The sequence below is a fragment of the Chanodichthys erythropterus genome, chromosome 10, assembly GCF_024489055.1.
Source record: "Chanodichthys erythropterus isolate Z2021 chromosome 10, ASM2448905v1, whole genome shotgun sequence".
NCBI classification, from domain to species: Eukaryota; Metazoa; Chordata; class Actinopteri; order Cypriniformes; family Xenocyprididae; genus Chanodichthys; species Chanodichthys erythropterus.
Genome location: NC_090230.1, coordinates 12,004,550 through 12,025,000, shown reverse-complemented (window position 1 = coordinate 12,025,000; position 20,451 = coordinate 12,004,550). Strand labels below are relative to the sequence as shown.

General features: G+C 36.7%; 2 protein-coding genes across 4 annotated transcripts in view; both read right to left on the bottom strand.

The window, feature by feature from the left end:
* rc3h1a (ring finger and CCCH-type domains 1a) overlaps positions 1-9,140 on the bottom strand; it is a 24,717-nt gene extending 15,577 nt beyond the window's left edge. For all 3 annotated transcript variants that reach the window (XM_067396024.1, XM_067396025.1, XM_067396026.1), the window contains exons 1-2: positions 9,013-9,140; positions 3,404-3,839 (exon numbers count right to left, since the gene is read on the bottom strand). In XM_067396024.1, coding sequence (XP_067252125.1) covers positions 3,404-3,634 — 231 coding nt within the window. In that variant the 5' untranslated portion in view covers positions 3,635-3,839; positions 9,013-9,140. The remainder of the gene's footprint in view (positions 1-3,403; positions 3,840-9,012) is intronic.
* A 581-nt stretch (positions 9,141-9,721) lies between these two features.
* On the bottom strand, positions 9,722-20,185 carry stil (STIL centriolar assembly protein). The gene is made up of 17 exons (XM_067396032.1): positions 19,895-20,185; positions 19,567-19,653; positions 19,369-19,476; positions 18,302-18,417; positions 18,009-18,190; positions 15,936-16,177; positions 15,769-15,852; positions 15,533-15,619; positions 13,898-14,045; positions 13,532-13,641; positions 13,266-13,392; positions 12,185-13,174; positions 11,980-12,115; positions 11,693-11,894; positions 11,397-11,541; positions 11,017-11,303; positions 9,722-10,939 (listed from the first exon to the last, which is right to left on the bottom strand). Exons 2-17 carry the CDS (start codon positions 19,650-19,652, stop codon positions 10,216-10,218), a joined length of 3,774 nt encoding a protein of 1,257 aa, XP_067252133.1. The 5' UTR covers position 19,653; positions 19,895-20,185; the 3' UTR covers positions 9,722-10,215.
* Positions 20,186-20,451: the final 266 nt, after the last annotated feature.

The following is a 20,451-nucleotide window of genomic DNA, read 5'->3' as shown; positions in this document are numbered from 1 at the left end:
TTTGTTTTGGCATGAAAATGTTTGACGATTTTTATGGCTTAGTACACAAATATTGCACTGGGTAAAATGGCATGAATAATACAATTTTAAATATTACAATATGAAGAAATACTTTTACTCTTTTTCATCCACTTTGTGATTTCCAAATCTGATTTCCATACTCACTGTCATTTTTTGGGATCCATTCCAACTGAATAATATATTAATATCTTAGTAGTAGTAGTTGTAGAAGTAATAATAATAATAATAATAATAATAATAGTACAAACAAATATTTTACTGCTATGTTTGGACATTTGCATGAATAAAGACCTTTGAGTTTCACAGTGTAGCTGACAGATTTTTAACAAATATTCTACTGGGTAGAATGGCATGAATAATATGATTCTAAATACTGGAATATGAAAATATTATTTAAAATGTTTCTCTTTTTGTTGATTCACGCTCTAATTTTTTGGAACCCATTCCAACTGAACAATATATTAGTAGTAGTAGTAGTAATAATAATTATTATTTTACTTTTTTCATACTTTCAAGGAAGTCATTTTCTGTGTGTAGTTGACCGTTTTTAACATTCTGCTCATTTCAGATTTGAACAAAAGCTTTGTGTGAAAACAAGTAACAAACCTGCAGTTTTTTCTGCAGTTACGCAAATGTGAAAGCATGGCATTTTTGTGTTTGCTTAAATTCCCTTATTTGAATGCAGTGCCCAATGAAGCGCTCAATGACTGTGGCCATCTGAAATAATCGTGACTAGACAATTATGTAAAAGTTGCAACAGTCATACCTGACACTGAGTGTGCAGAATAGAGAAGTCTTTTTACAGACAACACTAGGAATGACAGGCAGATGTTGATTCAACTTCCTGGTTCTCTATTGGCAGTGTGAGCCAGGAACCAATGTGTTTTTCTGCATCCTGTCATGCATTCTCACGCTTCGGTATGTCGCATCAGGGCTGAAATCCAACCAGACCGGAACGACCGCGAGCTGATCTTTAGAAACCCGATGCCCTAAGCTCCACCTCTAAATGCTGCACTTATGATAACGCTGTGATAAACACGCTTCACCTAAAATACAACTGCTGTACTATTTGCATGATCAGTGCGGTCTAGTCTTTTTGGCCCTTTGCCTTATGCTACGATTGTTATGATAATTCGAAAAGGAAAAAAAGTACAATGTTTGAGTGACAAGGAACCACTGTAGTTTTACTTCCTCATCCTCGCAGTTCAACAGTTTAGATTGAGGCTTGGGGGCACAACTTCATCCATACAAGGCAAACAAAGTCAATAAAGTGAACGTATTGTGCACCGATGTGCACTGGGCTGGCACACAGCAGTGCATTAAGGCAGTGTTTCCCAAACCTGTTCCTGAGGGCACACTAACACTGCACATTTTGGATGTCTCTTTTTCCTGAGCCATATATTTCTGGTCTTGGACTCTCTACTAACAAGCTGAATTAGGTGTGTTTGATTAAGAAGAGCTGGAAAATGTGTAGTGTTCGGTGTGCCTTCATGGTTGGGAAACACTGCATTAAGTGACCGTACCATTTACCATTGTTCTTTTGCAGGTGAAATCCAGTAATTTCAATAGTAATCTCTGCGATTGGGAGTTTTGTGTGAAAGCAAAAGGTTTCCCTGGCATATTTCACTCAGGTTCAGTTTGGTCATGCAAATTCAGGAGTTGTGGGACTTGCACTGGCACTGTAGCTGTGCATTAAGGTGCCGTCATATTTTTCATTGTTCAGCAAATTTATGAGGGTGAAATCCAGTGATTTTAATAGGAATCCACGCAATCAATTTTGTGTGGGGGCAAAAAAAAAGTTTGCAGACTCTGCTCATGTTCAAATAGGTTGTGAATTCTCAAGTTGCAGGGCTTGCATGGGAATTGTAGCTGTGAATTAAGGTGTGGTCAAATTTACAGCTGACTGGCGAAATCCGGTAAAGTCAATATAAAGCGAAAAACTTCGGTCACAGATTTTGTTTGTGTTCAATTTGGTCACGCAAATTCATGAGCTGTGGGACTAGCATGGGCATTGTAGCTGTGCATTAAGGTGCGATCACAAATTTTTGCAAATGAGATCCATTCATTTTAACAGGGATCCACACCAAAAAAATCATGCGATGGCGTCACATTTACCGTTCGGCAAATTTTCACAGATGACATCCAGTCACTGCAAATCAACGCACTCCTGAGTTTTGCGTGAAGGCGAAAAGTTTCCCCTAGCAGATTTCGGTCAAGTGAATTCAGGAGTTGCATGGCTTGGAATGGATGGATTTCATTTCAATAGCAATCCACAAGATAGGAATTTTGTGTGACGGAGAAACTTATGCATAATATGCTTATCAATTAGTTGGCCGATTATTTTTTCGATTAATTGATTAATCGGATAAAAAGCCCAATTCTCTTTTTTATTTTAATGACAAAACACTATTCCACATCCTGCCCAATTCTGTCCATCAAACAAACGTGCAACTGAATGCTATGAAAACATATACAGTGAAACAGTTTAAATCCCTTCATTAAAAATGAAGACAATAATCAAGATAATAAAGAAAAACACAAACTCAGTGTTAACAGATAAGAGGAATGTTCTGCAGGAACACACACATTCACTCTGGACACAGTAACCTGTTACTGTCATTTCTTTGTACTGTAAAACTAAGAAACGTCTTACATTTATATTCAATTACACACTGTTTTCCCTTCACAGTTACCACTCTCATAAAATACTTGAATTACATGTTGACTTTTAAACCTAAATTTAACATCCAACAACAAATATTTCAGCAAAATAAATATTTTGTGTTGGATTTTATTTGTCTCCCTCTCTAATGCATCCTGTCTGTTCGCTCCTTCATTAAAGTCTGAAGTATAATACAGACTGACCCTTAATATACTTGCTTGAATTTGTAACACTTACAGATAATGATATAACTGTACAATTAAAGTTTTGCGCATCTTTCAAAGCACCTAACAGGGCAAGCCATGTCAAACATTACGCTATCGCATTAACTTGAAGCTTAAAATAAAGAATTCTCATGTTTTAGGCACTTGGATCACATACCTTTGTCGCAGCAGCCCATTCCTCAACTATTTTTAGATGCATTTTGTCCATAGAAATGCGTTATTCAGCGCTGCAATTTGATGCGTTTGGCGGGATTTTTCCGTGCGTGGTAGGCAGACCCGACTAATTGATAATGACATTCGTTGTCAGTGATTTTCAATATTGATTTTTATCGATTAGTTGTTGCAGCCCTAATGCTTATGTTCAAGTTGGTCATGAGAACTCACAGAAAACAGCTTGGTTTGAAAATGACTTCTATGTGAGCTGTGCTTTATACATCACTACAATGGACATTTTTGTCATGAAATTTTGCCAATGTGACTGCACATTCAGACTCACCTGGCCGCTGACGAGCTGCAGCAGCGCAGTGTTGACGGGCAGCTGCTCGATGTCCGTGCTGATGGCGGTCTGGTCGAATGGGCAGGCCTTGCGGTGCAGTTTGTTCAGGCACATTTTGCACACGGTGTGTCCGCAGCCCAGGCTGATGGGCTTGCGGTGGCTCTCCTCGAAGGTTTGCGTGCAGATGGGACACAACAGAAACTCGGTCCATTGCGGGGCTTGCACGGGCATTGTAGCAAAGAGCGGTCTGTGATGCACCGGTCCCCAAGATCTTCTCTTATTGCTGCATTTGTATCAATGTGCGTTTTGAGTAAAGCAATACGGCGCTATGTTCTAGAGGTTCCACTGGAACCGATAAAGCTCTTCCAAAGATCACAGTTCTTAAATATTTCCTGGCATTGTAGGGGCGTTCAGCACATAGTGTGAAAAACATAACCTGTAAGACAAAAACAGAAAACAATGAGTTTAATATATAAAAGATGTCTAGCTCATCCCGACTTGCCAAATTAACTCAATTACGCAATGTTAATTGTGTCTGTCTGGACCCATTATTTTTTTCAAATGATAATCTTAATTGAGCCTCATTTATGAAACATAGCAGAACAAACTTATGTGAATCAATGTTGCTACATTTCTTGCTTTATATGGAATATTGCAGTATTTATTATAAATGATGAATTTGTGCACATTTTTTTTTTTTTATTCATGTCCCCTTGTAATGAAAAATACTTTCCCTTCCTCTTGCAGTGACATCTCTTCTCTGATAATGTGTTTACTGGTGGGAGGGCGGGACAACCTGTCACTCACATGAGATTGACCAATAGCAAACCACATCAATCCAATCAATTCCCGATGGACAAAATCAAGTCCCACCCTACATTTTTTCTGGTTCGAGAATAGCGAATAAAAGACTATCACAACTTCTATTTCATGCAGACTTTAAACTAAAATAACTTTTGTTAATGAAAATAAATACTCTTTCACAAACTTTGAAACAAAAAATAAAATGTCTCAAATTAATTTGAGTTTTTGATACAGAATATAACCAAAAAGGTTAAAAATGTGACAAAGAGCCTTTAATTAAACAGAACAATTCCAGTAAATAACACTAGACAGCCCTGAGAAATTTAATGCTGCTATAAAAAACTGTCATTAACACAAAAAAACAAGCAAATAAAATAAACTGAAACTAAAAAAAGAAAATTCTAAAAGTTAGTAAAAACTAACAAAAAATAAACTAAAAAGACATATAGCAATAAAAACTAAATTCAGTAATTCTTCTTTTTGCATAAACTGTTAAACTGAATTTAAATAATATAATAATTTAAATTATTAATCAACGATATATAAAACTTTAAATTAAAAGGCACAAAATGTAATTTTTCACCGCTAGAGGTCACCTATTCAAAACAAAGGCGTAGCTTGATGATGCCGAGATTGAGCATAGAATCATGGGAGATGTCGTTTTCACCTCACAGCTGGCAGAAAAAAATCTGATGGGACTCAGGCAGAAATCACATTGAGATTATTAACATTAATGTAGTTAATCTAAAATGATGATACGTTATTCAGTGCGTTCGCTCGGTGGCTGCTATGAGACACTTGTTGCACACTGCAGTAAGCTAGATTGATATTAGAGTATCATATTAATATAATCAAGAACACGAGATTAAAACAATAAGACTAAACGTGTTGAGCTATGTAACAATACTTTGTTTTCTGTCTATAAATGTAACCAAATAGTTGTTCCCTTGTCATGGTTTCTTCAAAATAAATCAAGGGTAATGCAGGTATGATGTCATTAAATTTGCTTTTTTTCTCTGGATTTAAACATTCTTGGAAACATCTGGGATAATGTAAGTACACAACAAAATAAAAAAATAAAAAAACAACCAAACAAACAAAAAACAGTATTCTGGTGGTTTTTGGATATTTGAATCCAAAAATCTTTCATATTGTGCCTTTAAATGGAATCATAAACTGCATCAGGAAAACTTCATGGTATTCAAAACTTTATCAAAAAAAAAAAAAAATCCATTTGGAAAAATAAGTTTAAGTGAAAATTGTTAAAGCTGCAGTCCGCGATTTTTGGCCCTATAGTGGTTAATAAACAGAACTGCATGTGTCTTGCAGAGGAACATTCTAGCCGGAGCTACTTTTCTCCGTGTATGTCTATGGCGAGTCACGCAGTTACTGTGACACTCTGCGGCGTGTCCTACCAGTCCGGTCCGAATTTTAAACACTTATTATAAGTGTACCATAATGATTCAGGGTTAGACAAAAACACGGTTTGGAAAATTGATTCATGTTGTACATTCTCATTATACAATTTGTGTAAATTTTGAACACAAAAAAAGTTACGGACTGCAGCTTTAAGTTAATAATCAAGAATTGTCATTATATTGATTCTTTTGTTGAAAAAAGAAAAAAACAAACAACACGAAAACAAAGATCACAATCACTAGTGCATAAAATCATATGACTTTATGAAAAGGAAAAGATTTTTCCTTTTCGTCATCTTAGACATTCTTATCACTGGCCCGAGTACAGTAGGTTTATTTTGGTATCAAAGAATAGCAACCAAGCAAGATCTTCAGGCTATCATCACATTTAAACCTTTTGGCTTCAGCCTGACAACACCTCTCCAGCTTGACAACATGAGCTCTATGAAACATTCAGTCTTGGGAAGTCCAGAACAGCAGAAATAACCTGACTCATCATTTATTACAGCTTAGTCTGCGTACCGTACCTTAGTGCTGCCCAATATAGCCATTATATAACCAAAACAACACCTCCACAAAACAAAACCGAGGGGATTTCAAATGACTAATAGTGAGTAAAGTGCAATTGCTTTGACCGCTCCAGCGGGAGACAACACAAGGAAGTGTTTAACTCAAATCAGGTTATGTGCCCCGCGCTGTGACTCATCTGACAAACATCAAATCTGCGTGAACATGTTTTTAGGAGCAAGGCGGCAGGAATTCTGACCTATAGGGAACAGAAACATGAGCCATAACAAAGATCACAGTTTCTATCACATGCACAGCAAATGCACACTCATGCTTCTGTGACAAAAAGGAAGCCAAAAATAAAATTATAGTATAATGAACACCGGTTTCCTTTCTGAATGTTGGAAATGGTGTACAAACCAACGCTGAAACTATTCAGAAATCCACCTAATTGCAATGACGCCATCAAGAATGCTATTTTAACTTTCGAAAGGATTCCTGCAGGTATTTTTAAGTGTGTGAACTGAACCCCGAAAAAAAAAAAAAAATGTATAAATAAAAATAATCAAGTAATATATAAACACTATATATAAACAACAATAATAATAGTATAAATATATATAAACATGCATTGTCTTACCTAATGGGTGCATATATATATATATATATATATATATATATAAAACATTCAAATATGTGCTGTTATCTACAGCAGCCACCCATGCGACTAAGGTACTTCCTCTTGTGGCAGCCATCAAAAGCACCGTTTTAGGTGGCCACACCCACACATTTCTGTTGTAAAATCATTGGTACCAGGATTTTCTAAGAACTATAATTACAGTTGGTGGGTGATTGAGGAAATGGGATCACTTCACTCTCTCTATATATAAATATTCAATGGGAACACTTCGCTCTCTCTCTCTATATATATTTGACAGTGCTTAAATTTATTAGACCACCTGTCATAATATAGACAAAAAGATTTTAGGAAATTGTCAAACTTGTTCAAAACTAAAAATTGTACTGTCATTTATTAGGCAAATAACAAATTGAAGCAACTAAATAGTCTTTATTCACACATAACCAAAAATATATTTTATTTTTTTTTATTTTGTATGGCCTTCTTTGGCCTTGATAACAGCTTGCTTTCTTACTGGCATTGTTTTTATGTACTTTTCCACAGGCTCTTTTGTTACTGACTTCCAAATAGTTTCTAGCTGTTCTCAAAGTCTTGCTTTTGATGAAACTTTTGTAGGCTATATCTTTGAATTCTTTAAATCACAACAATAATTAGCCTATATTTTAGCATTAGAAACACTACTGTGAAATACTAAAAATGATTTTGGTAATGGCTAATACTGTTAGTTTAGGGCAGCTGAGGCACAAACCTTGGGTTGTGGTCCAATAAATTTGTTAAGCACTGTGTGAACATAGTTATATATATGATATATATATCACAGCATCTCCAAACAAGGAATTGATGCTGAAAATGCAGAGTAATCATGACAATGAGACCTGTTTGTCAACTAGATGTGATTAAAGTTAAATGTATTTAATATGAATCAAAAAGGTGATTTACATGCCTGACACTCATGTGTGTGATTCGAAAAGAAAAATATGTTCAGATGCCAATGCAGTCATGGAAAAAATTACCTCAGTTCAAAGCATGTTGAGACTTATCTCTTGCCATTTGTCTATTGGAAACCCCCTAAAGCACGTTAAAAAAGATTTTATGCTTCACTTATGATCATTATCAAGAGGTTATTTATATAATTCAAAGTGATTTAACAATATATAAAACTACATCCATCCTACACACTGTGCTAAAAAAAGAGACAATAAGCACGTGTGCATCATCACGTTCCCATCAGATTTAGCTGCCAAATTAAGCAAATCAAAAAGATAATTATCAAATGAACCTCCAAGAAACTCTTAGTCAAACACGTCTTGAGAAAATCTGACTTCTATGTAATATTCTGCATAACATCGAGCCCTTTAGGACAGGAAAGAAAGAGACAAAGCCCTTTGACTAGAGCTGGATATAGCTAAAATATAACAAAACACTCGCGTAAAACCCAATAGAACCCAATTATACCTTCAAATATATACATAATATATATATAACCTACTCGTTTATTTAGCCAAATGCCACGCTATAATGAAGAATCATTACTTATGTAAAAGCTCAGAATGTCAAACTGTTATGCTAGTCAGCTAACGTTAGCAGGTTAATCAATAGCCATTTATAATAAAACAAAAACACATTAGTAATACCTACCAAGCACCACGAGATGTTTACTACATATAAACATCGGATATGAAATTCAAGCTAATATAAAAATGTGCATTTGGACAGATTAAATCGATCGGAAATTTGAATATTAAACAGCTAGCCGGTGTGCTAACAAAACAAAGCTTGTAGCGTTCGGCTAAACGTCATTTGTTCAGTTAAAAACGAAAGTACCGTGAATCCCTTAATACTTGTAATAATATTTTGCTATTTGAAACCATTTTAAAAGCATACAAACTGAACACTAACCAATAATAAGATATATTCTTAGTTTCTTAATAATATAATGTGCTCGTGAGCATTAGCATGGATGCTACGCCGGTTGATGCATCTTGGGTAACGCTTACAACGCTCATTTGTAATTGTTATACGCGTTTCAGTCGAATTACACGAATATTCAACGATATTCACTGCAGAAATGTCAATTTTAGCGTTTTAAACGTGATTCAAGCTATGCCGTTGCATTCCTAAGCTAGACTATTCACACTGTTTTAGCCTCTATAAACGGTATAACGTTATATATATATAAAAAAACAGAACTTAAATGGGCTATACATCTACATGATATGAGCAGTGCAATATATACTCACAATATTTGGTTCAGCTCAATCTTCACAGAAGAACGGCGAGTTTCGCCTGCTGCTGTAATGAAAGTTTCTTTGGACTGTCTGACGGAGTCTCAGAGCTCAAGTGAGAGAAGTCCAGGATTGCGCAACCGGAGATCATCCACAGATCAAGACCGTGTCCTGCATTGAGTTAAGAGTCTCAAAACCTATCTAGGCAGCATTGATAATGTCCAAAATACTGTTATATCCCAAAAAAACGGCTTTCACAGCCATCATCACTGATGAGCCTCTTTATTTTTGGGGTGATGAGAAACTCAAGAGATTGTCTTGGATTTTGTCTGTATTCATAACAAATGTTTTGAAGAAAATGGTTCTTGTGCATGCAGAAGTCACCACCATGAAGCCAGCATGTTCTAATATGGTTGTTAAGGCATAAATGGTGTTTAGTATTTTTGTATGCGGTTGCTAGGATGTAGAAAACCATCTTGGGTGGGTAGTAACTTACCAGTCAAAAGAGCCTCCATTCTGACCCCTGGATACTTTTATGTAAATATGTGCAGTTTTGTTGCCAGGTTTGTTTGCCAAACATTTACCTACTTATTAGTTGACTGAGACTTGTTTCTCCTGATCTATCAGGATATGTGATCAAAGTTTTGATGGTCAGAGATAACACAAAATGAAGTTGAAGTTATATAAAAGAATACGTAATTTAATTAAGAGATAGACACATGTACATAAAGTCATTTAAAAAGAACATACAAAACAAGGATTAAAACAAGTTAGTTCTCCCTCTGAAAATGAAAATGCCAACTTGAGGTAAATCAGCTGAGTCAAGTAATGGCAATAAACAAAAGAAAATTTTGAAAGAGTTTAAAAATGAGTAAAGGGAAAACGAAACAATACTGCCTTAAGTTAGTCGCTTCATACATGACACATAAGGAGTCATCAGGTACACACACAAAAAAAACCTTCAAGCTTTCAAATGAAATAAAATGAACATTAAGGCCCCTTCGGGTTAGACAAAACAAGACAATTTATAGAAATAAAACATACTTAAAAACATTAAATGAAAAGGGTCTGTACACTTTTCAAAATAAAATCATGTTACACTATGTAAACAAACAATGGAAGACAAATTTTTGAGGGTTGCATGAAAACAGAAAAACATTTCTTGAATCCCTTTGACACACAGAAATGACCCAGTGACCATTTGGAAAATGGTGCATTTTAGAAGAGCTTGGGCAGCTGCCGTAACCTACTCAGATCCAGGAAATTTCCCACCGACCCCTGAGGCTCTGTGACTTCCTGTATCCTCTGGTTTTCAGTTAGCGAGGACCTACGTTTAGGCAGAACATTCTTTGAGTCATTCTCCTTCTCCGTGTTTGTCCCGCCACGCATAAGCAGCTGCATTTTGGGCCGCAAGTCTCGAATTAACTGCTCTTGAGAGTCAACGGGAGACGTATAGAGATTGGTGACTGCCTTGTTTGTAATGTTTTTGAGAACCGCAGAACTTTGTTCTTCACGGTCTTGCCTAACGCTCACGTTCTTGGACGTTTCATGCTGTACAGAACACCCGAGAGCGGAGTCTACCAGAACGGCGTCCTCTTGTTCTTCCTCACTACTGTTTTCTCCTTCAATCAGTCCATATTTCTTCATGTACTTACAAGTAGCTAGAGACATATTGCTGGGGGACAGCATACTGAGTCCAACGCTGCTCTTTTCAGCAGCGGGTCTTCTCAGGAGAATTGCGCTGGGGTCTGGATGTGGGCTGGAGGACTGACCGCCCAATGAGAGTCTTGACAATTGCGAGTCGCTTAGGTACTTAAGTGCAATAGCGTTGGCCTCCAGGCTGAGGTCTACACTGCCGCTTGGTCCCCAAATGCTGGTCCCCATTGGTTCGGAAAGAGCTAGTCTTGGAATCACCGCATCAGGGTTTATGCAAGCGAGGGTGCTGAAGAGCAAAAATGTGTTAGAAACACAATTTCAATCAAATGCTTTGATTAAACAATCTGTCTGACTACATTTTACCTGGCACTCTCCACAGTTGCACGTGTCATCTTTGCCTGGGAAGAGTCCAAGTCTAAGTTCACCCCGAACTGTTGGAGTTGTCTCAATGTTGCACTTAAGACACGGTCCTGATCTGGTGGACTGGATCCGTGCTTTGGTTTTTGAGTTTGGGGTATGGATGTTGTCGGTGATTTCCTTGACTGACGAACTACAGGGGACAGACTTTGTCTGTTTGAGACACTCTGTTGGTCTTGCTCTACCTTTTCACCCACAGGCATGGAGTCTTGCAAACGACTTTGCACCTGACCCTGGAGCAGGAATTAAAATCAATTAATATTACGTCAATTAAATCAAATTAAATATGTGAAAATTGCACCTAAACCATAAAAACTGGGCCATACCAGTAGTTCTTGGTAAAACCTTGGGTCGTCCATTTCTCCATTTTCAGACAATTCTTTACTCTGTGACTGCGAGTGATAATACATGCTAGCACTCTCTCCCAACACTGGACTCTGAAACGAACGGGCTCCAAAACCAGATGACATGCTGCATAAGACATAAAGACACAAACATAAAACATGGCCTGGTAAACAATAAAAATATAAATAACAGCCTTCTACAAACCATGTATAATAGACTTTAAGAGGTTAACAATTGCTAAAAAATGGTTTCAGAAAAAAAAAATTGGGCTCATTACTCGTGTCGTGGAGATGCTGGATGTAGAGGAGATCCTGGACTCTGCTCTTGGGAGTAATGAAATGCATTTTCAGATCCAAGTCTGGAAGTGACTGTATTGTCGTTTTGACCTTCAGACTTTGGCTCCATCTCGGTTTGCCAATCCATACTTGAGGCCTCGTGTGTGGGGACCTCCTGGGGTGTGGTCCAAAACAAACTCGCCCCTAAATAACACACAACGATAGACAAGAACTTCACAACATTGAAAGGAACTGATAAAAAAAATGCAACAAACTTCCATCATATTACCTGTTCCTACAGCAACACTGACACTTGTTCGTTTAGGTGGAGATGTTAACGTCTGATTGGCTCTTTCCTGCTGAGCATCATGTTCGCCAGATGATACTGGAGTTGTCTTGCTCTGAGACTCAAGGAGTTTTTGAATCTGTTGAAGAAAGTCCGTTAACAAGTGATGACAGGTCAACGCTAAAACATTTAAAGAACTAATACAAACCTGGAGTTGAAGTAGCTTCAACTGACGCTCTTGATCCATGAGCATCCTGTACGCATCAGCAGGAAGGAGACCCAAAGGGGTGTCCTGGACTTGGCAGCACTGGGCTTGACAGGAAGGGACTTGATCAACAGAACCTTTGTTGGGGTTAACTGTGGGGACACACTGACTGGGTGATGGAGAGTGGTGAACTGGAACAGCGGGATGGCAAACAGGACTTTTAGTTGGAGATATGCGACAATCCAAAGATTGTCGAGAAGGCGAGAGGCAGTGATCCCCAGGTGGGACACTCTCAGCGCCACAATGAAAACCACAAGGATTGTGCACAACAGTGGGATACACTGGTGGCCCTTGCCAGTTGTTTTGATACATGGGAACATAGGTGGGTTGGTTGGTGCAGCAGCTGCAAGGGTTGGCAGCTGGGGTGCTATGGAAGAGCCTGTGTTGGGACGGATGAGGGATGGGGGTCTGGCTTGGCATTACTGAACTCTTTCTGGCACTGCTGTGACCAGATGTTGGAGGTCCAGAATAAATTGATTGGGTTTTGGTCGGAAATCCTTGCAAAGAATGGTGCCTTTGTTGATGAAAAGAACCATTGGGCGAAGCAGCGTTCTTTGTCGAGGAAGAAGATGAAGACGATGATACAGATGATGCTGATGAGCCATCTCTTGATCTTCTTATTGAGAGCAGGGATTTTCTACTCGCATTGGGTTGTGGCGTTTGTTGTCCTGGATTAGGATGTAGTTTGTTTTTTGGCTGAGAGAGGACAGGAGTTAGTGGTCTTCGGATAGGGGGAGGTCCAGGGACGCTACTCTGTTCTGGAGGCCTCAACACTGAGAGGCCCTGGTGGGCAGGATTAATGCTTCTCCGCTGAATATTTGATAGGCTATGAGGAACAGGAGTTGAGTCTTGTGTATTAACAAGACTTGCATCCAAAAAGCTGCCATCTAGTACCATAGAGAGTTCAGGAACTGAAGGATGAACACGCCTAGTCTGAAGAAAAAAAAAAAGAATATTTGAACCTGTCAATGGGAATCCAGCCTGAATAGGTTTATCAGGGGTGCAGGGCCATAAGTTAACAAACCTGCTGACTGACTGGATGAGGGTTTGGAGATGGCCGAGGAGAGAGGTCTTCATCTTCTACACCTGAGTCATGATCACTGATAGACAATTTATTCTGAGGAGCAGCTGAAGATGCTGCAAGAGTCTTCCTGATAAGATAAAGCAGATGTAGTGTGTTATATTTCTTCTTGCTTTAGGAATATTGTATTCTGTCAGATAAACTAAACAGGCAAAACATAAATCTCAATTAAATAAAAGTTGAAAATTTAGAGAAATAAATGACTGTACCCTGTTAACACAGTCTGAGAGAGCACTTCCTCAAACAGCACAGTTTCCTGATTTTGGTTCTCAGCACTAAGCTCAAATTGTAAAGGCCGTCCTTCTGAAGGCTCCACATTCTGTATTGCAAAATACATAGTGTGATTAAAAAACTTTTAATAATTAAAGCACCCCTAAAAATCAATTAATGTAATATGTACAACACAAAAACCAAAGATCAATTGAAAAACAACTGCTCTAGAAATACTATTAATTTAATACATAATCAGATTACACACCCAGTACAGATTGCATGAAAAGGGGAAAAATGTTTCCTATAGACCTTGGCATATTGAAATTTAATTTGTCGAGTACAAAAGGCAGAGACAGACTGACCTTGTAAAGTGTGAACGACTCTGTGCTGGTGAGCAGCTGAAAGCTCATTTGCTGCTGTCCGACACATGGCTTACACTGGTAGAACTCCGGATCCCGGTGAGTCAGAGAATACAGGACAACCAGGAAAGTGCCTCCCTCTGACATCACTCTGGAAATCCATCAGATGTAGACATGACCATGAATTTTTTATTTTGATAATACTAATAATAATAATAATAATAATAATAATAATAATAATAATAATAATAATTTTTCAGAGACTTCACAAAGTTTCTTGCAACACAAAGAGATCACATTTACTTTGATTAACACCAACATAGTGAAATAAATTAAGCAATAATATTAAAACAATGCTTTTATTTCATTTCTGTAATATGACCAGAATCATTATTGGGGTTGTAACAATGCATTCACGAGTCGATATGCATCACGATACTAGGATCACGATACGATATGCATCACAATATTTTGAACAAAATAAAAAAAATGAAACAAATTCAAATAACAGATTTATTTCCAAAACATTAATAATTTGATAACATTGTTGTACATACAACTTAAAGGGTTAGTTCACCCCAAAATGAAAATTCTTTAGTTAAAGTTACCATCGTTGGTTAAAGTTAACATCGTTTATTACTGTATTCACACAGACAAGAGCCGTCGCTATTTTCATTTTTAAACACTTGCAGTCTGTATAATGCATAAACAACTTCATTCTTTATAAATCTCTCCAACAGTGTGTAATGTTAGCTTTAGCCACGGAGCACTATCAAACTCATTCAGAATCAAATATAATTAATAATGCCCCAAAATAGGCAGTTAAAAAAATTTATTTAAAAAAAATCTATGGGGTATTTTGAGCTGAAACTTCAGACACATTCAGGGGACACCTTAGACTTATAGTACATCTTGTAAAAAAACGTTCGATGGCACCTTTAAACCCTTGCTCTGAGTTTGCATGTTTTGATGTCCACATATTCTTGTTCTGTAGCATTTCTGTCATTAAGAAGTGTTAAGGTGTTAATTATTAAGGATTAAGTGGATATTTGAATTAATTGTTGTTTGGCCAATATTAAGGATTTGATCAAACTGTAACAACAGCAATCACCAGGCCGTTGGCGCTCTCTGCTCTGCAGGCATTTGTACATGACAAGCATAATTTGATTATGTGTATTACATTATGTATTTTAACAGTGTTGTTCAATAAAACCATGATTATTTGCTTTTGATACTTTATCTGAACCAAATATTATTGCCTCATTGCTATTATACCTATGCACTGTTTTTATTTTAATGGTTATCATTCACTTACATTCACTATTTTTATTGCAACAAAAAATTATCCGATTACTCAATTAACTGTCAAAATAATCAACCAATTACTCGATTACCAAAATAATCATTAGTGACAGCCCCAATTTTATTATTTAATTTGAAATAAAATATTTTATAATATTTTATGGTTACAAAATCAAAAAATTAATTTCAAATGCAGAAAAAGTTATACATTTCTTGAATATTATGAAAACAATTTAATCATAACATAATACACAAAACAATACACTTTAATTTCATTTTGTCCTTCTTGGAGCCAACTGACTAATTGGCAAAAGAGCAGATGGCTGAGACACTCACTTGTCTTGGAGGGCGGAGCTGTGCAGGTACCTCAGACACCAGGCCCACACCAGAGGATTATGGATGTGTGTAACGCCACTTAACCATCTGTTGCAGGAGAACAACTGTTACACACCTACACTGAACATCTTGCAGGACTCCAAGCATGTAATTAATGTGGCTGAATTATAATACTGGCCAACAGGCTGAATAAAGTAGTAAGAAAGTCAACATTTCTAAACAATGAAAGTACTTACATTCCTACTAACGGGAGAGTGTATGCCTTTGGATCAGATTCAAGTATGAGGAGAAGTTTCCTGGTCTGATCCATAGTTAGAAACCTGAGACAGAATGTCACATTTTAAAGCACAAAAAATTCTGAGGATGAAACATGGCCATATAAGGAATTATATGAGCTCCTTACCCACGTTTCCTGCTGTTTTGGGTCACACCTGCTGGGCTGCTGAGGTTCCTGGCCAGCGCGGTAGGGATGACAGGCACTGCCCGGACAGGGATGGCATCTAGCGTGCAGGCCAGAGTGACAGCTGCCCAGGACAGGTCAAAGGTGAGTCTGTCCATGTTCTCGGAGCAGCTGAGACGAGCTCGCAGGGTCAGAAGTTTGGACAGCTCCAGCATCTCTTTACTGCAGCAGAAATGCTGAAGCATCTAGAATGAGGAAATAAGCATTAGAGGACCACCATTTAATCGCAGTGTGCATAAAACGTAAAATATGAAGAACAAAAATGGTAGAATGAAATAAACATTTAGTTTACCCCTCCCACCCAAAAAGGTTTGTTTTGTTTGAAGTTAAAGAATGAAATGGATTAATAAAATCCTTAAAACCCCCCCACAAATGTTAAATATAACATTTAAATATATGAAAAAAATATATTTTAATTTAATATTTATATTTACATTAATAAAAATGGTGTATTTTAAATTAATATACCATTTAAATGTTTTTGGGGTAAGATTTTTTTAATTCATTTGAAAAGTCTCTTAGGCTACATTCACAATGCAAGCTTTAGAACTCTGATTTATTGCTCAGATACAATTTTTTGTTTGGCTGTTCATATTTATTTATTATTATTTTTTTTTTTATGTGGCCAATATCAGATTCAAGTCTGAACAGGTGACGATTGCGAACTGACCCACAAGCATAAAAGAACAATAACAAAGACAACACGCAGCATGAAATACAGAAGTAATCATTGAAGTTACAGAAATCAACATTTACATGTTCATTTATAAGGTGATGTGCTGTGGAAGCCAGCGAATTTGTGCGCAGGTGATAAGGATGATGCAGATGAGGAGAAAGAAATTTATACAGTTTTTCCTCAAGTTTTGCTTACATAGAGCCATCAACATAATACTTATGACTATGAGTATAACAGCTCACCATCCCTCCACTGACTAACTTCGCTGTCATCTTCCATATTCACAGAGTGACCAAAGAACTATCGGTATGTAAAATATTTGGAGTGACTTCTGTCAGCGCAGAATTGTGTCAAATGCTGATCTAGAGTGTCGTAATAGTTGCATGAATTCTGATAGGACTGTTCAGACTGAGGTCGCATTGCAAAACATCAGACCGGTATTAAATTTGGGACCACATATGGAAGTGTCCCAAATCAGAATCGAAAAGATCAGATTCCATGTGGTTTGTGCTGTTCACAGTTACAAAGAAAGGAAGAAAAAAAAAAAAAAAATGGATTTGGGCCACTTGCCTGCAGTCTGAATGTTGCCTTATGTTCTCCAATGTTGTATGTATTTAATTAAATACAGTAAAAACAGTAATATTGTAAAATATTACTACAATTTAAATAAATGACCTTTAAATAAAAAACATTTTTTATTTTTAATACATTTTAATTTATTCTTGTGATGCAAAGCTAAATTTTCAGCATCATTACTCCAGTCTTCCGTGTCACATGATCCTTCAGAAATCATTCTAATATGCTGATTTGCTGCTCAAGAAACATTTATTATTATTATTATTATTATTATTATCAATGTTAATATTTTTCTGGAAACCGTGATACATTTTTTAGGATTTTTTTGATAAATAGAAAATTCAAAAGATTTTTTTAAAACAATTTTTTGTAACAATGTAAAAGTATTTTTTACTGCCATTAATTTAATATATTCTTGCTGAATAAAAGAATGAATTTCTTTCAAAAAAAGAAAAAAGTTTGACCCCAAACTTTTGAACAGAAGTGAATATTAAAATTTGCCTTATAATAATAAACACATCCAGGTTAAATTAAGAACATTATGAAACCAAGAAAACCACACCAGATGGAAGCAGCGCAACACACTTATTATAATTACCTGTCTCTAAGGAACACTGTGTCACAATCAGGGCAGCTGTTACTGACAGGTTACAGGGTGAAGTTAACTACTATTATGCCTCAATAGGTTGCCATAGCAACAAGAGGAAAGTGCCCCAGCCTTTAGATCCAAAACAAATTTTGTCAGCAATTCTCAGATCAGTTACCTTGAAGGAGATGTTCAAATCCTCCCCTGAGTGCACCGTGCTGCCAGTAGCATGCTGAGCTTCAAATACACATGGCACAAGGATGTCTCCAGGGAGCAGTGCAGTTGGTGCTTTCCCAGGACATCCAGTCTGCTCTCTGCCCGGATCAAAACGATCCAGGGTTATCGTCACACCTTCCTCGTCTAAAAAAATAAGATCTAATCACTAAAACGTGGACAACACACATCTAAATATGGAACAATCATTGTAAGATGTCCAAATACAGGCACTCTTGGGAAATGCAATATACTAACCGCTGTCTACTGCCAGCGTCCCAAGCAGGAAACAGAAAAACTGAGGCTTGTTGGTCTGTCGAGCATGCCGGTGAGCTAAACGTAATGCTTTTTCCACAAGTAACAGTCTCGGATTCCTGAAAGACACCAAATGTTACGGAGAACATAGAAATTATAAAATGATTCCAACAGTGTTTTTCAAAATCCTCAGATCATATCAGATAAAAGTTGTTTATGGTAAATGGAAAAGCTGAAATATAATAAAATATTCAAAGAAAAACAAACATTTATTTCAGTTATTTCCAATTTTTGAAGTTAAAAATTGAAGTACTAAAATTACTAAAACTAAGTCTGAAATAAAAACAAATTAAAGTTAAATGGGAATAGAAAATAGAAGAAAACAGAAAAAATGGTATCGCTTTACAATAAGGTTCCATTAGTTAATACATTAACAATGAGCAATTCATCTGTTACAGTATTAATCTTTGTTCATAGTAGTTAATAACAATACAACTGTTCGTTGTTAGCTCAGATCCATTAAATAATATTAGTAGATACTTTTTTTGTTTTTAATAATGTATAAGTAAATGTTTAAAATGAACTAAGATTAAAATATTTGTGAGAAATATTTTTCATTGTTAGTTTGTGCTAACAAATGGAACCTTATTGTAGTGTTACCGAAAAACAAATAAAAATGACAAAGATACATACAAAGTTACTAAAACTAAAATTAAAATGAGAACAAAGTATAAAAATATTAATGAATACTATAATAGTATAGAAATTGTAGTAAAATCTGATGGGTTGGGAGACTTAAAAATGTGTTGCCACAATGACTGCGAAGAAAAATATATATTACATTTATTACAATTTTAAAATAAGCAAAGTGATATACATCATACTAGGACAAAATAAGGCTAAACGCAAAATACATTTTGCTATCATAATCCCTAGTACATGAAAATTATTCAAGATTGTGTTTTTTTCCCCCCAGAACGTAATCACATGACATTGATGGAGTTTGATATGAATATACAGTTCACCAAAAAACTTATAAACGACAAAATTAAGATGACAGGAAGACTCACCTGTAATATGAAAAATGCAGACTGACAACATCACCACTGGGAGATGGATCCCAGAGAGATACTTTAGATGTTGGGAATGTCAGTGGAGTGAGGACATTGTCCGATGACCTTAAAAACGTGCAAAATTATTACTTTTATTGAAGTTTTAAAACAGTGGTTTGGGTGCAATGCATGAGAAAGCTTATGTAGTTACGTTACCTGAGATTTTGAAGGGTTTCTGTTCTAACACTGTTCTCCAAGATGTGGGCTGGCAACCCTTTAAAGTCCACTTGAACACGATTCATACTGTGGAAAATATGTTCCTTTACTGAACTGAATCTGATCACGCAGCAATGTTTTTGCCTGTATAGTGCGCTCTCAAAATATCTCAGATAGAATGTTACTCAGATAGGATGTTTTGATGTGTTTGGCAGGTCGGGTGACTTAGCTTACATGCTAACATGACAATACTACTAGAAACACTTAAAAACCCATAACATATCATTTAAAACTGATTATAACTGATGCAGGCTATTTAATGTCTTACCTGTGGGTTGTTTGAACGCTTTGCTCATGCCTTCGTCGTGTTTTAATCGCAACGCTGAAAATCCAGCTGGGTGTGCGCGTGAATACGAACCACAAATGTGTTGAAACTGTCCCTCCAGCTCTTCGAGCGGTATTAACCGCGCGGAGACGCGCGTAAGGACCCTTGGGTTAATAATTGAACTCGTTTAACGTGCCAGAAAACGGAGAAATGCCAGTTGTTGTCAATAAACAATGAAATACAAGACGAATGCATTCAACAAACGCAACAACTCGAAAATAAATTGTGGCGCTGTTTCCAGGTTCCAATGGCGGGGCGCTGCAGCAGGGTAGCCAGCCAATAGGAATATACTTGCAAGGGACGCTCGACCAATCAGAAGAGAGGAACCGGATCCCTTGCTTGCGGAGTGTTTTTGAACGGCTAGAGTAGATAGTGAGAGAATATAGCGCACTATTTTACACGTGAATTCAGCCTCTTGAAAACAGAAGGATGTTATAGAATAAGAATATATGAGTATAATGGTAAAGTAATAGTATATTTGTGACCCCAACTGCTTTAAA